Source organism: Adelges cooleyi, unplaced genomic scaffold (genome assembly GCF_023614345.1).
Source record: "Adelges cooleyi isolate 19-005CV unplaced genomic scaffold, UGA_ACOO_1.1 ACOO_flye_CR_arks_rails_tigmint_CR_PRNA_55, whole genome shotgun sequence".
Taxonomy (NCBI): Eukaryota; Metazoa; Arthropoda; class Insecta; order Hemiptera; family Adelgidae; genus Adelges; species Adelges cooleyi.
The window spans coordinates 781,420-796,636 of NW_026096241.1; the positions used below are offsets into that span (position 1 = coordinate 781,420).

Sequence of the window (15,217 nt, forward strand, 5' to 3'; positions counted from 1 at the left end):
ATCTAGGCGCATTACTCAACCCCCCCCCCCCCCCGGAGCAAGATTGAATGTGGGTCTCTCTCTCTCTCTCTCTCTCTGCAAACTCCTGACACTTCTCTGGTTAATTTTGAATTCCATATAAAATGGCGTTTAAAAGAAACATAATATTTTTAAAATAATATATTAGAATATATTATAAGATCAGTTGACTTTTTACTATTATTGTAATAATTTAAGATACAATTACCTACACGAAAAACAATTTTGTTTTTCTAGATGTGTTTTTTTCGATTGTCCTCAATAAGGTGCTTTTTATGCAAATAAAAAACAACCAAAGCAAATATTTTTCGCATAAATCGTACCGTTCTTTTTCTCGATAAAAACATCATTCTAAATTTGGCGACGCGTTTTCGCAATTTCCAATGTTTTACTATTTGTTTAAGACGCTTCAAAGGAAAATGTTTTCGCCGTAAAAATTTAGCCTATGTGTTTTGTTTACACCTGACTATCTTGAATTTTGGGTATATAAGGTAAGCCGGAGGACGATAGAAATCAGTATTAGTAAAACAGTACTAATTTGCGCTATAACTATTGTATTGTACTTAAAGGTAACGTATAAAACTGTTTAAGTATTATGAAATTGCTAATCGATTTACTTATAGTATTAATTCGAATATTTTTATTTTCAGTTGATACGATGTCGAAGTACTTGTGTATTCTTTCTTTGCTGTTAACAGTAGCCATAGTCAATGCATTTCAAAATAGGCTAGTTAGCTCCAAAACCCGATACCGAGATCTCAACAGTGGAGATCTTGAACTACCACCTGGTGAGTATTACAAAACTAGGTTTAAAGCTGACAGACAGACTTATTGTCACATAGTAAATATTAAAATTCACACAGGTAATGCAGTTTACGTCAAACCACTGATAGGTTTTGAAAGTTAAATTATTGTAAAATTTTAAAATTTTGTAAGTTCTACAAACAGCCACCAAAAATAATAAAAACTAGTTACTTATTTAAAAAATTCAAAATGGCTCGTTGTGGGTAGTAAAAAAAAGTTCATAGTAGTTGGTAGCTAATGTATTTTTCATTTTTTTTTTAATCGCCTCAGAAGTTGTAAAAAAAATACCGTTTTATGGTATTCTAGCATGTTTACACTACACTTGGCTGAGTTCAAAACCAGTCTCGGAATTAATACAAAAATATGTAGTTTTTTTTTACACTACACTAACAATAATTTGAAAATTATGATTTATTTTCTTACAACTTGTGAACGATTAAAAAAATAACTGGATGTACAAAACAATATCAATGGGCTTAGAGAAAAATATATTCATAGACAGATTTATGATTTAACGTAACCGAAACACACTTGTTTTCTCTAAAAGTAATTACAAATTTTTCTTTTTGGCGACATTTATCAATCAAACATTATTCAGATGATTATCATTTTTTTGGTAAATTCTTTAAGTTTATAAACTTTAACAACTTAAATAGTTAAGTTTAATGTATTTTAGTAACGTTTTGAGTTACGAATAATTTACATAACATTTTTTTACTAGCCGATAATTAGTTCTGAAAAATGATTTTAAGTGTTATTAAAGTTCTAAATGTATGACGGCAAATAGGGTTCTACAGTTTGAACTTCAATAACTTAAAAGTAATTGTTCTAACCTGGTTGTCGACCAGTAGAAATGTTCATCAAATTATTCTTAACTTAAAAAAGCCAGTACAGTGGATTTCTGTAAAATACTAAAAAAATTAATATATAAGTAATAATATATTGTAAAATAACATAAACAAACGTTTATTCAAGAAAAACTACAAAATGACAATTGTTTGAAATATTGAGTGTTTTACGTTAAATGAATCACTCTGTATAATATGTATTGGTTCTTGTTTCAAAGCCATGTTGTTAAACATAAGTTGGGACATTAGGATATTATGTTTTATTCTAATAGGCGTATAGAACAATATATATTTTTTTATAACTACCAAAACCATATTTTGTTATCACTGCAAGATTGTTTATTCTACTTCTATAAAATAACGTTTTAATTCCATGTAAATCAAGCATAAATAAAAGCAATTTTACTGCCTGACTGTATAGGCACTGATCCATCTAAGGCGTTTATGTTACTACGAAATGGAATAAGCTTAATAAGAGATAAACCATCGAATTTCGAATTAGTAAAATCATACCAACAAACAATTAAAGAAAACCTAAAAAATAATACAGTGGAAAAAAACGAATTCCTTCAAGCCTTTGCTGAATGGCAGATGCCAGATATTGATCGTAACAAAGATCCATTTTTGCTTGAATCAGGCAAAAATGAAATTAAAGATCTCGCACATAGGTTAAAGTCCAAGCTTCAAGGATTATTTAGCCATACGTATGATGCTGCAAAATACCCGGTAAAAATATCTGTAAAAAATACTATAAAACGGTTAGGTTAGCTAAGTATTTTATTTATACATCATAGATATTGGCAATACCAGATAAACCAAGTGACAAACGTTCCACGTTGAGTGCCCAAGTATTTTTGGAAGCAGTATTTGATACACCATTTCCCCACGAAACCATTCCAACATGCCATAAGGAAGACCTTCTTTTAATGGTACGTTAAATAACGTTGCATGGAGTGTCAAAGAAATATAAATAACAATAATTGTATGCTCTAGAATGAACACGCTAGAACACAGGATCCAAAAAAAGACGATTTTGGAATAAAAAACCAAAAAAACGTTGATGATTTAATAGCAAGTCCAGAATTCGATGGTTTGAGGAAAAGATTCGCAAATAAATTTCAGATTGACTCGGACAAGGTTGACTACGGTAAGTTGTTAAATTTATGTAACATACAGGCAACAACTTCAGATGTCGAGGCTTTTAACAAATAATAACAAAAAAAAGTAGTAAGACTCATCAATGTTTATCTTTATTTTTTGTTAGTTACGGTAAAAGCCTTTTTCGAAGTTTGCCGCTCACTGAGAATAAGCACAGATTCAGATAATATAGTCGTTTGCGATGCGTTAAGCGAGGAAGATGCTGCAGTAATCATTCTTATATACCTTATTGTAGACAAATGAGACGTGCAATTGATTCTGATGAAATTTTTGCAGGTATTGTTACGAGCCGATGAAAATTATTGGGCTTTGTTTACTGCCAGTGACAATATTTACAACGCACAAATGGCTTGCGGTATGATAGAGCATATTGCATCTTTTTTAAAGAGGTATAACGAAGTTTTATGTTAAACACAAAAAAAAAACTACCTTTTGCGGGATAAACGTGTATACACATATTGGGTTACAATTATTTTTCTTTTCTTCATTTGAAATATACTATCTAGTACAAGTTTAGCACAGCGGACTCTTTAGACAGATATACTGTTTCACTTCTAATGTGTGTGCTAAATAAGTGGAAACGAAGTAATATTAATAATTAAATTTTGATTTTCAGAGACACTCCCACACCATTCTTTCCAATGTACTGTGCACATCGATCAAACAATTTAGTTGTGACCAAGGCCTTAGGTTTACATCCTAAGGAGAATTTCGATAGTTCCTATTACACGGCCTTCAATACAAACTTGCTTATTCTCGTATTCCCAAAACCCGACGGCGAAGACGACTTGGTTGGCATTTATGTCAACGAAACACTAACAGCTATCCCATTGGCTGACGGTACCTTATGTGATAAGTTTTGTCCGTCGTCTAAAGTACTTGAAGTACTTGAACAGTTTCTTTTAAATTACAAATGCGAAGAAGTTGCCTCCGGCGTACACGGCTATTCTTATTCCCATCCAAAGTGGTGAAAAAAAATTAAAATTAAATAATTTTTTCGTTTTTTTTAAATTAATTATTATTGCACGAGTTATGAAATAATTATGTCTACGCACGTTTTGGTTTGTTTGTTTATTATCATGTTTTAAATTCAATAAAAATTTGTATCGGTTTGTTTCGAATATCTAATCACACGTGTATGTTTTATTATGCATAAATATATATCTCTACAGTTTATTACAGCCATCTTGAGTTTAATTATTTAAGACTATCACCTAAACTACTATCTGCCACCACGATTGTGTAAAAAGGCCACTTCATACGAGCCCTTATTCATAGGCCGATCTAAGGAGGTCTTAACAATTTTGATAAAACACATATGTGTATAAGACACATTAAATCGTTGTAATTTGAAAACCTTAAAATTGAATTACTTGAAAATTAAATTTGAAAAGTTCCAAATTCTTTTTTAAAATAATTATTTGCAAATTCAAGTACTATACAAGTTTCTAGACAAGCTTTTTAGGGGTTTAGGTCATAAAATTAAACAGAAGTAGATAGATATAAAATGGGGCTATAACATATAAACGTTTCTTAAAAATCTTTAGACAAACTTTTTTTTTTATAAAGAAAAAAACCAAAAGAAGAAAATTACATTTTACACATTTAAATTTTTTGGTTGCTATTTGAGAGTGATTAAATATTTAATTAAAAATTGTGACCCGTTCGATGTCTTGTAAATAATACAAAGAATTTAAAATGATTTCCAAATCTTAAATATGAGTATACTTAAGAGCACACTTCAAAGTTAGTGCATTTATAGCATAGGCATTTTAGCCTAATGTTAAGTTTTATTGCTTTGATGAGAATTGTCTATACAATGCGCCTTATTTAAGGCTAGTGCTGTGGCCACTTAATACATATTAGTTAGGTAACATATTGTAATATATGTTGGTTGAAAACGGACTTGATGATAAAATTGGAATATAACAAAATTATTTAAAAAAAAAAAAAGTTTGCCAAAGATGCACTTTTAGGGTATTGCATGCCGCATGCGGTCTGTTTTAAGGAGTTTTATATAGGCAACATTTAAGAAAGAGCGGTTTTTTAATAAATTTCGACCATGTAATAGTTATTATTTTTAATTTATATAATTTTTTTCTACGAGTAAAAGTCATTTGGGCTTATTTTAGACCAAAAAACTAGACACCATGTCGACTACTTAGGATGGTCCAATTTCAATTGTGTCAAAAGATTCGAGTTCCTTAGCTATTTTATATTACTATGTTATGGAGGAAGCCATTTTCATTTAAAAATTTCAGTGTTCTTGTAATTGAGTAAGTTGAATTTGTCATTTTTTCAATATTAAAACCTAATTTTTTTGATAGAACACAATTTATTATATTTTTGACATCCTCCTCGTACCCACCATTTTTTTTTTGTTTCACTGATTTTAGCTTCGATGCAGAGCGTCGAAGGTGTTGGTTTTACTCTGATGTGGGCTTTTTTTTTATCTATATACACTGTAACTTTTTTAATACTGGACCAATTACAAACATGGTGTACCAGATGTGAGAAACGAACAGACGCTAATATCTGTTGGTTGGTAACATCGACCCGTGTTAGGTTAGGTTAGGACCCAACGGTCGGTATCACAATATTGTGTTTACTAGTAGGGAGGTTTCAAACGAGTTGATTCGGATGACCATTGAGTTTAGAGTGGAACCTTGCATAGTAGATTATGGCAGTTTAGTGAACTGTTTTGGCGTTCAAGTCTGAACAATTACTTCGATTAACGCAAATGCGACTATTAATGTATTATAAAAATAAAAATAAAATAACAATAATCCAACTTATTAAAAGACTACGGCTCTTTTAAATTATATTATAAACTTCAAATTCTATTTAACTAAAAAACAAAAAATAGATTAACATAAATGACAAATTTATTATTCATACAAGTTGCTATAAGATATTGCAAAATCACCCCTCCCTAAAATCCTCTTACCGGAGGGGAAAAAATTACAATGACCTTGAAATAACATTGCGTTACAAAAAAAAAAAAACCAAAAACAATTCACGTAAATTGTTTTTCTTTTTATTATTCTAGAAAATCGTTAATAAGTCGGGTTGGCCATGAACTTCTTAAGATCTCGAATTTATGTAAACAGTGGAAATGGGAACGCACATCGAACAACCCAAGTGTTTTTCTATAGTAAAAAAATTGTGTTTTCGAGTTAATGCTTCGGCGAGAATTCGATAAATAGTACTTCCATAGAAAATCGTACATATAAATCTTTATTTACTTTTGAACTCGGTGTAACTTTTGAAACACATGCGCCAATGTGCGAAATTATACAAAATCTTCACTCTCTAACAATTATTAAAATAATTTATACACCTATGCAATGGTCTTATCATTTATGACTTATTGATTAGTATTGGCCTAAAACGGAACCCCTAATTAATTGAAACGGTCTCTGCCGTTTTAAATATTTTGAAATTGAGCAAAACACGAAGCAGCAATGGGTATTTTTAAAATTGATAAAACAAATGTTATTGAACTCAAACCGAATGTTTTCGTCGTGGTCTAAAGATGGAATGAGTACGCTTTAGAATAATTGCAATTTTGTAGTATTTCTTTTTTGAAAATATTTTTGGTTATCATATTTTACAATATTATAAAAATACTAAACATCAACCATTATTTTTTTATTATTTTCCATAAGCCTATCAACTTTTAAAAACTTAAATAGTAACTTGTGTACATATTTAATTTACTATTTAAACTGAGAATTATTTTCTGAATACTATACCGGTCGATAACCAGTTTTGGCAAATTACTTTGGGAGTTATTAAACATTTAAATTTAGAACGGGAGGAAGGGTGGAGTGAAATATTATTTCTTCTGATGGCACTACGCTTCTGTAAAAATACTGAGCTGTGAAAAAAAAAATAGAAAAAGTACATGTTTAGTAATAGTTTTATAATATTGTAAAATAACACCAACTTAAGTGTCTCCAATTGTTATAAAAGCTACAAAAAAGCTATTATTTTAAGAGAAAACTAGTGTCCTGTCCTTAATGAATCAATCAATTTTCTAGTGTATTTTGATTTATCGAAAATAGTAGAATAACATGTTTTTGTAATATACTCGAAGGTACATGTGTATTAATATTGGGTGTTTGCTTTACAACGATTTATCATTTTGTTTTCTTTATCGATGTGCAAAATGTAGTCATAAGAAACGAATTTAGCAAAATAACGACGAAAAAAGTTCTTTTAGTTCCTGACGGGCAAATTGTAAAATTTATTATCTACATTTCCTTTTTTATGTAATGGTATATCAGATCAAAATTGTCTTTATCATAATTTAATAGGTAGATGAAAAAAAGGGTTAAGGGAACAAATGCCCTCGTGTCCGGCCAGACATGAATTGACGTTTAACCGAACCAACGTTTCTGTGATAAATTTCTTGGTTTTTTCGGTTGAAAAAAAAATATAATACTGTTACAGTTTTTTATACTTAAGCATAATAAATCAAGACTGTCTCATTTCGATTTGAGGCGTTTTAACTTTCAACTTGATAATAATTCTTAACCAGATGACACTGGAGGACATAATAACAAACTGCCACATTTTGTCTTGTAGCAATATATTAGTAATCTAAAAAGAAAAACAAAATTGCCACATTTCTCATTACGGCTTATAAAAAATTTTAAAATTATAAACTGGTACAACAAACAAATTTGGCAGTTTGGTTTGTTAAAAAAACCTATTGCTAAATAGCCGTAACTTCAAATTGTGGTGTCTGGATGAGATTTAACTAAGTAGCTTGAACTTAAAATAACAAGCACCGGGTAACAAAAAAAAAATTAAAAAGTATTCAAATTAAAGCTTTCAAAGTTAAAATTAAGTTTGTTTGATTTTCAAACCGCGAAAAAACGAAATTTAGGACAAAGTGATACTAATTATAGTTTTTTCTTTATTTTCAAACAGTTAAATTAAATTCCTCCCGTTTTTCCAGATACTCGCAGAAAATAATTACAGTGATAAATATCTAGTTATTGTCTGATAAATATGAATATAATTATTAGACAGGTTCAAAAAATTTGTTTTTTTTGCCTGCACAAGAAAAGTGGGTACATCTCGGTGAAAACAAGTATTTTTTGGCTAGTCGCAATTGTATACACCATTATCTAATTAAATAACATTACAAGATATGTACTATTTGTTTTAAATTAAGCATTACTTAGTACATTTTTAAGACACGTGGTTCTAACTACTGGCGATTAGAAGCATATGAAAAGACTTTTGGGATAATAATAGCTTTTGAGCTATATTAGCTATACTCAAGTTTTGACTAATTAAAAAAAAAAGTTGTCTTTCCTTAGAATTTAGGGGGAACTTCGTTTTTATGGTTGAAAGTTTGTAGATTGCAATGAGTAAGGGTCAACAGCTGGTATCTGAAATATATATGCATTATGATGTAGGTGTTTTTGTGTCTGTATATTATGCATTGTAACTTTTTTAATACTGGATCAATTCCTTCGAGTAGTAACTCTATAAATCGCAAATGTTATCTAGTTGCCAACTTTAAGGGAATAAAAATTGAAATTTGAAAAAACTTCTTTACAGTTAAAATTTAAAAAAATACCATACTAGTTTTTAAGTTTCAACTTTTACTGGCTATAATTTCGAGAAATATGGTCGAATCGAGTGAAATTTCTAGAGAGGAATATTTAATTGAGATTTAAATTTAAGTTAGACCCATTTCCCACCCCCTTGCGGCGGGATGCAAGTTATTTTTTGGGTTTTTGGGACCTTTTAGTTGAAAATTTGTCTGGAGTTAGAACTCTTATGTACAAATAACATGTTAAATCTTAAAAAAAAAAATGATCAAATCTTTCTAATATTTTTATGAATAATCCTTAGAGTGGCCCCAGTAAGTTCTGAGTGCTCGAGTACCAGTTTAAGGTTTTAATTATTTTTTAAAATGTGAATTGATCACATTCAATCAGCTCGGCCCAACTCGAGTCCCGACCCAAATTGTAATGGATTTTTTCTTTGAGAATATCCGTCGATAGCCATACTTAAGTTTAGATAACTTCAAGTTTAGACGATTTGCTTTGACCTTCGAATTTTCGAAGTAAAAAGTAACACTAAAATGTGCACAAAAAAAAATGAGAAATTCGAACATTGGCAATTTTATATATTGTTTTTGTCGTTCGATCGACGTATTTTTCTGCTTAAAATGTATGAAAATTTATCGATGGCAAAAAATAATGACTAAAACATTCTCATGTGGACACAAGTGTATGTTTTTCGAAAATATTTTCGATTTTCTTATAACCTCAGCATTTTCTATATGAAAAGTTTCATCAACAAAATCGCACGAGGAAAACCCCGAAATTTCAACAACCCTCTCTACTCCTGGGAAAAAGGCTGAAAGTCAAACTAATTCCAAATTTGTGTAGAATTTAAACCGTTTCCAATAGAAAAGCTAGAATTTTTTTCTTTATTTCACTTTTTGAAGCAAAATTTTAGGGATTTAGGTCGGGGAAATTAGACCTAATAGGTATATTATCTAGAATGGAACTATATACATATAAAATTTTCTAAAAAAAAAATCTGTGATCAAACTTATTTTTTATTAAGGAAAACCCCCCAAAAAAGGAAAAAAATTACACTTTGACCGTAGTCAATTTCTAGGTTGCTATGTGTGAGTGAGTAAATAGGCAATGAAAATATTTCATTTTATTGTTAACAACGATATATGAGTTATTATAGAAATACATTTATAAAGAGAGACGACAGTGAAGTATTTAGAGGGGGGGGCGAGCGCTCTGGGGGGCAATTTTTTAGAGGCGCCATCAGATTTGTACATAGCCCATCTTTTGTTAGTGAATCAATTATAGAGATGTGTCTAACACTTAAAAATGAAGGATTTAAATACCCTTCAAACCCTTATGTAAATATTGCTCTGAGAATGTATCTATGTTGTCCCGTATCAAACTACTCTTCAGAGCGATCATTTAGTTCATTAAATAAACAGTATCGCTATATTGAATATTGAATCGCACATTACAAAAAGTTTAGAGTATGATGACATATTAATCGATGAGTATAGTTCCTCTAAAGCTTGCAAATAAATAATGCACATTGTAAATATATATTGCTTTGTAATTTGTGGATAATAAATAAACCTATTTTATATTTGTGACTAATTTGTAAAGATAACATGATGTTTGAACTCTGCTTTCTTTTTTACTTTTGTTTAACTCCTTGTTGTGTGCAAGCCCTATGTGTAATTGTCATTTATAGTCCAGTCGACAAGTACTTAATACCTTCGAAAAATTCTGACTTTAATGAAACTTTGGGAAGTTGTTTATGCTTGTCCAGTATGTTTCACCCAATTTATTCAACAAAAAAACCTTGTGAAATTTTTGGGAGGGGGGAAAACCCAAAAATGTTCGCATTTTTTTTGGTTTTTTCGGTATATTTCGAAAACGGTCAATTTTAGCTGATAACATTGAATTAGTAAATTGTAGAAAGCTAAATTTCCTACAATTTTTATGAATACAACTTTTTTTTTGACCGCATAGGTACTGAGATACAGAGTTTTGAAAAAGTACAAAATTTCTCAAAATCGTACAAAACTGCTAAAAAGGCAGGTTTTTTATATTTGTTTTTGATTTTGCAACATATTTAATGAACTTGTGGTTACTACTTCCATACGTTTACCCCCCCCCCCCTCCCCCATAACCGCATCGATTTCCCCTCTCACTTCTTCCTCTGTTGGGTATTACACTATACAGTGTACACTGTGCATGTAAGGTTCGAAAGAACATAAAATAACAATACTCGTTTTTTTCACTAGTATAGACTTTATCCAGAGTGACCTTTATAATTATTTATGTATTAGTTCATTAGACTAAAAAAAAAAGAATATTAAAAAGGCATTACTTATATTTAATTTGTTAAGTACATTTTAAAGTGGGTATTGTTAAATATTAATTTATATGAGGTATATGAAAAAAAACTAAAACTCGATGTATTGACCGATCCAATTACGAAAATTGTTGACTAAAATACTATCTTATCTATGGTGGCTAAAAGGTCGATTTTTAATTTTGGTTTGAATAATTTTGTTTTAAATGTTTATAATTTACTCTAAAACTATAAATCTATAAATCCAATTACTTTTCTCATAGCTTAATCAAAAATTAGACTTTTAACCGCCACAGAGAAAACTTTAAGCTTCACATTAAAATTAAAATGGAAATCCGTCTTACTATTATGTTATAAAATGACTTTACGAGTAACTATTTATCAAACTAACGCCAAAACTGAGAAAAATGATATTAAAAGTTACAAAACTAGAAAAAAATAATATTTGTATGCTTTAAAATTAGTTGGTATGTTTACTTTTTTTCTTGTTTCATCTGATAATATTAATTTATGTTATTAAAATATAATTCCCTATTAAAAAAAACCCATTTTATATTGTTATAAAGGTAACTGTTAGCTTAACAAAAATTTTAATAACGTAAAACTTGATGTTTGATATAACTACCTTGATAAAAAAATATATATCTAACAGAGGGTAAAATGTACCCACCCAGTTAATATAAATGTACTAATTTTTCAGCTAAAAAAAAGTCAAATAAAATCTAAAATTAGTATAATGTTCTCTGCAAAGGGGAAAAAGGGTTGTAATACTATTATTTATATCCACATAATTTGTCAAATAACACAAGAATTATTTATTCCATTACAAACCAGTCTTTGGTTTCACTTAATACATTTTTGTTTTACTCTTAATAGGTGAATTAAATATGTAGCTTAAAATTTGACTGCTAAAAGTTACCCACAACAATTATACTAAGTAGTAACTACTGTAAAATTGCTGTGTTTTGATTTAATAATAGTTTTTTTTTATTGTCTGCGATAGGTATATATACCTACAGCAATCTCTTGTTTATCGTTGACAATAACATCCCCTCTCCACACCCTCTCAATAGGTCTTGCTACCAGACGGTTAGTGGTCTGCCACAAATATAATAAAACATAATTGTCTTGTTTAAAATGACACATAAATATAAAAATATAAATAAGAATTTTACCGAAAGAAAATAGCTAATTTGGTTTGGGGGGCTAATGCTCTCCCACCTCTAAGTCCGCCTATGTATATAGCTTGAACACCCAACAGAGGAAGAAGTGAGAGGGGGAATCGATTCGGTCATGGGAGGGAGGGGGGTAAACGTATGGAAATAGTAACCACAAGTTCATTAAATATGTTGCAAAATCAAAAACAAATATAAAAACCAGCCTTTTTAGCAGTTTTGTATGATTTTGAGAAATTTTGTACTTTTTCAAAACTCCTATGCGGTCAAAAAAAAAGTTTTATATATAAAAATTGTAGGAAATTCAGCTTTCCACAATTTACTAGTTCAATATTATCAGCTAAAATTAACCGTTTTCGAAATATATCGAATAAAACCAAAAAAAATGCGAAAATTTTGGGGTTTTCCCAAAATTCCACAAGGTTTTTTTGTTGGATAAATTGGGTGAGGCACTACTGGACACCCATAAACAACTTCCCAAAGTTTCATTAAAGTTGGAATTTTTCGAAGGTACCCCCGCGATTTGATCCTCTGACGACTGGACTATCAAATGTATTGTAGTATGTTAAGTATGTAATCAGTGAATGTACAACTAACAAACTGAGAGCATTTAATTCTTTAGTCACTCATACATTATAGATTCCAATGTAGAAGAGAAGTTTTATCTAACGACTAAAAATTGTTTAGTTGAAATGTTTTATTAAATAGTCAATGTCAACTGGTTCCACCAAAGATTACAAAAACTGAATACATTTAGAACAAAAATGTAACAGATGTAACTCTAATTATATCCACCCTTAAACTAAACATTCATTTTCATGCACATAATTGTTATTAGGTACAATGCTCTTATCGATATTTGTTTTTTTATCTATGATCACTGGATTGCTCTTTGAGGCCCAAATTTGGGTTTCCGAACCATAATATGTAAGGTTTTATTTTATGCTTTGAATTTTCGTTGTACGTTATAAATGCGTAAACAACACACGGCTAGTTTTTTTTGCGTTTTATTTACCTTAAATTCGTATCGGTATGAAAAAACATATGAGTCATAATAATACACATAAAAAAGCTCTTTAATGGTAGATGTACTCAGATTTTTTGTACTATTAAATGCGTTAGTAAGACCTTGGAGTTTTATTATGTTAAACATACTCGATATAGACACAAATGTATTGTATACCTTTAGTCAAAATTTACAGAAATGAGAAAATTGTAAATACATTTGTAGTACATATACTATTATTTATATAATAATAAAAACAATTATAAATTATTACGAATACATACATTTTTTTTGTATTGTATGTGTTTTATTATTATCCATATTCCTACAATTGGTCTTAGGACACCTAAAAATGTCTACATCCGGTCATGAATAATGTTACTATATTATTTTTATATTCAACATTTTAAACTTTTATCATTACTTTTCTAAATAATTGTATATTCATTTTCTAAAACGGGAAAACGTATTGAAAACACGTTTTAAGTTGTATTATTTATTTAAAATAAGAAGACTACTTGTTTTGCATGCTTGTTCAAACAGTTACAGTCATACACCTATGTCCTAAATAAGAAAATATTCGAAAAAAAAACAACTTATTTTATCATTGACTTAGCTATATTATTTGAAGTTTCCAACGTTAAAAAGGTTTTAATTATTATTGTATTTTGGGTCCATGCATTTTTTACTTGACTAATTAAAATTGTAGGGCAACTGTCAGTATTCCGAATTTAGTTTTATAAATGTATAGAAAAAAAACCAGTACAGTGGGGTCGGGGCATAGTGGGGACGGAGCATATTTGGGTCGTGGCAGAGTGGGGACGGGGGAGGTCACAGGTTTACAGGAATTTTTATAAATAAAAGTGATAAAATTGAATAAAATCACTTTGCTGGTTTATACTGTGATTGGTTTGGACTGTACCGGCTTGAAAATACTAATTACCGATTTGCATCGAAGCGTTTTTTCGAAAGTGATTTTATCACTTTCAGATTTAAAAATTCCTGTAAACCTGTGACCTCCCCGTTCCCACTCTGACCCGACACAAGTATGCTCCGTCGCCACTATGCCCCGACCCCACTGTACTGGTTTTTTAGTACTTAAACCTATCAACCTTACACACTTCATCATAATTCAGATGTGTGATGAGGTTGAAAGGTTTAAGTACTTGGGACAGTGGCGGATTTGAGGGGGAGGGCGATGGGGCAATCGCCCCCCTCCCTTGGCCCGAGTATTGGCCCAAGAAAAAAGTGGTTGTAATAAATTTCGACCATGTCAATTAATTTACCTGTTAATTTGTATAAGCTTCATGGTATTATTTTCAATTTAAATCATTTTGTCTATGAGTAAAAGCCATTTTAGTTAATATAATAGTAAATTTTTTGTTCCGTCGCTGAAATCAGATTTGAATTCGTCATGAAGTTTACTTGAGATCGGTCAGCGTACTTTTTATAAATTTTAAAATTTTAAAATCAAATTTGAAAAGTGTCAAAATTAAAAATTGAAAAAAGTACTCTGACCGATCCTAAGTAAACTTCGTGGCGAATTCAAATCTGTTTTCAAATTACTTATCGGTACTGGTTCGGCCTGTGCGATGGCCAAAAAATGATGTGTTTTGACTGAAAAAAACGGCCAGTATCAAATCCCCTTAAATGTAGATAATATTATTGAAAGATTTGCTAAAGAAAAAAAAAAGGCATTGATTTTATATTATAGATATCTGAGTATTGTACTTTACTTAATTATAAGTATGTATTTGATATTTAAACAAACTTGTTGTAGCTATTTTCTATGAAAGTTTATCGGGTCAAAATTAAACTGAATTAATAATGATTAATTAAAAAATAACTAATCAAAATAATTAATACATATTGTAACATATTTTGTAGACGATTAATAAAAAGTAAAAATCAAAAAAAGGTAATTTTATTATACCTACAAAAAACGAAAATTCGCCCCCCCCCCCCCTTGGACAACCCCTGGATCCGCCACTGACTTGGGATCGGCGGTACAAAAAAATGGTGGGTACGAGGAGGATGTGAAAAATAGAATAAATTGTGGATGGATGAAGTGGAGAGGAGCGTCGGATGTTTTGTATGACAGTAGGATACATATAAGATTGAAAGGTAAATTTTATAGGTCGGTAGTAAGGACCGCAATGTTATATGGGTCGAGTGTTGGGCAGTATATAAGAAAACTGAACAGAGAATGTATGCCTTGTATGCCTCAAGGTGTGAAAAAACATATAATAAGAATTTTACTTTTAAATTACTTATAGTAGGCATTCATTTTTAAAATATCATGCAACGCAAAATAAACT

The 15,217-nt window shown here is 30.1% G+C and overlaps 1 protein-coding gene across 1 annotated transcript; it reads left to right on the plus strand.

Moving 5' to 3' along the window:
* Positions 1–530: 530 nt before the first annotated feature.
* LOC126842551 (uncharacterized) lies at positions 531–3,979 on the plus strand. Its single transcript, XM_050579567.1, has 8 exons — positions 531–587; positions 669–806; positions 2,092–2,396; positions 2,465–2,599; positions 2,664–2,817; positions 2,935–3,035; positions 3,105–3,217; positions 3,445–3,979. Exons 2-8 carry the CDS (start codon positions 677–679, stop codon positions 3,797–3,799), a joined length of 1,293 nt encoding a protein of 430 aa, XP_050435524.1. The 5' UTR covers positions 531–587; positions 669–676; the 3' UTR covers positions 3,800–3,979.
* The last annotated feature ends 11,238 nt before the right edge of the window (positions 3,980–15,217 follow it).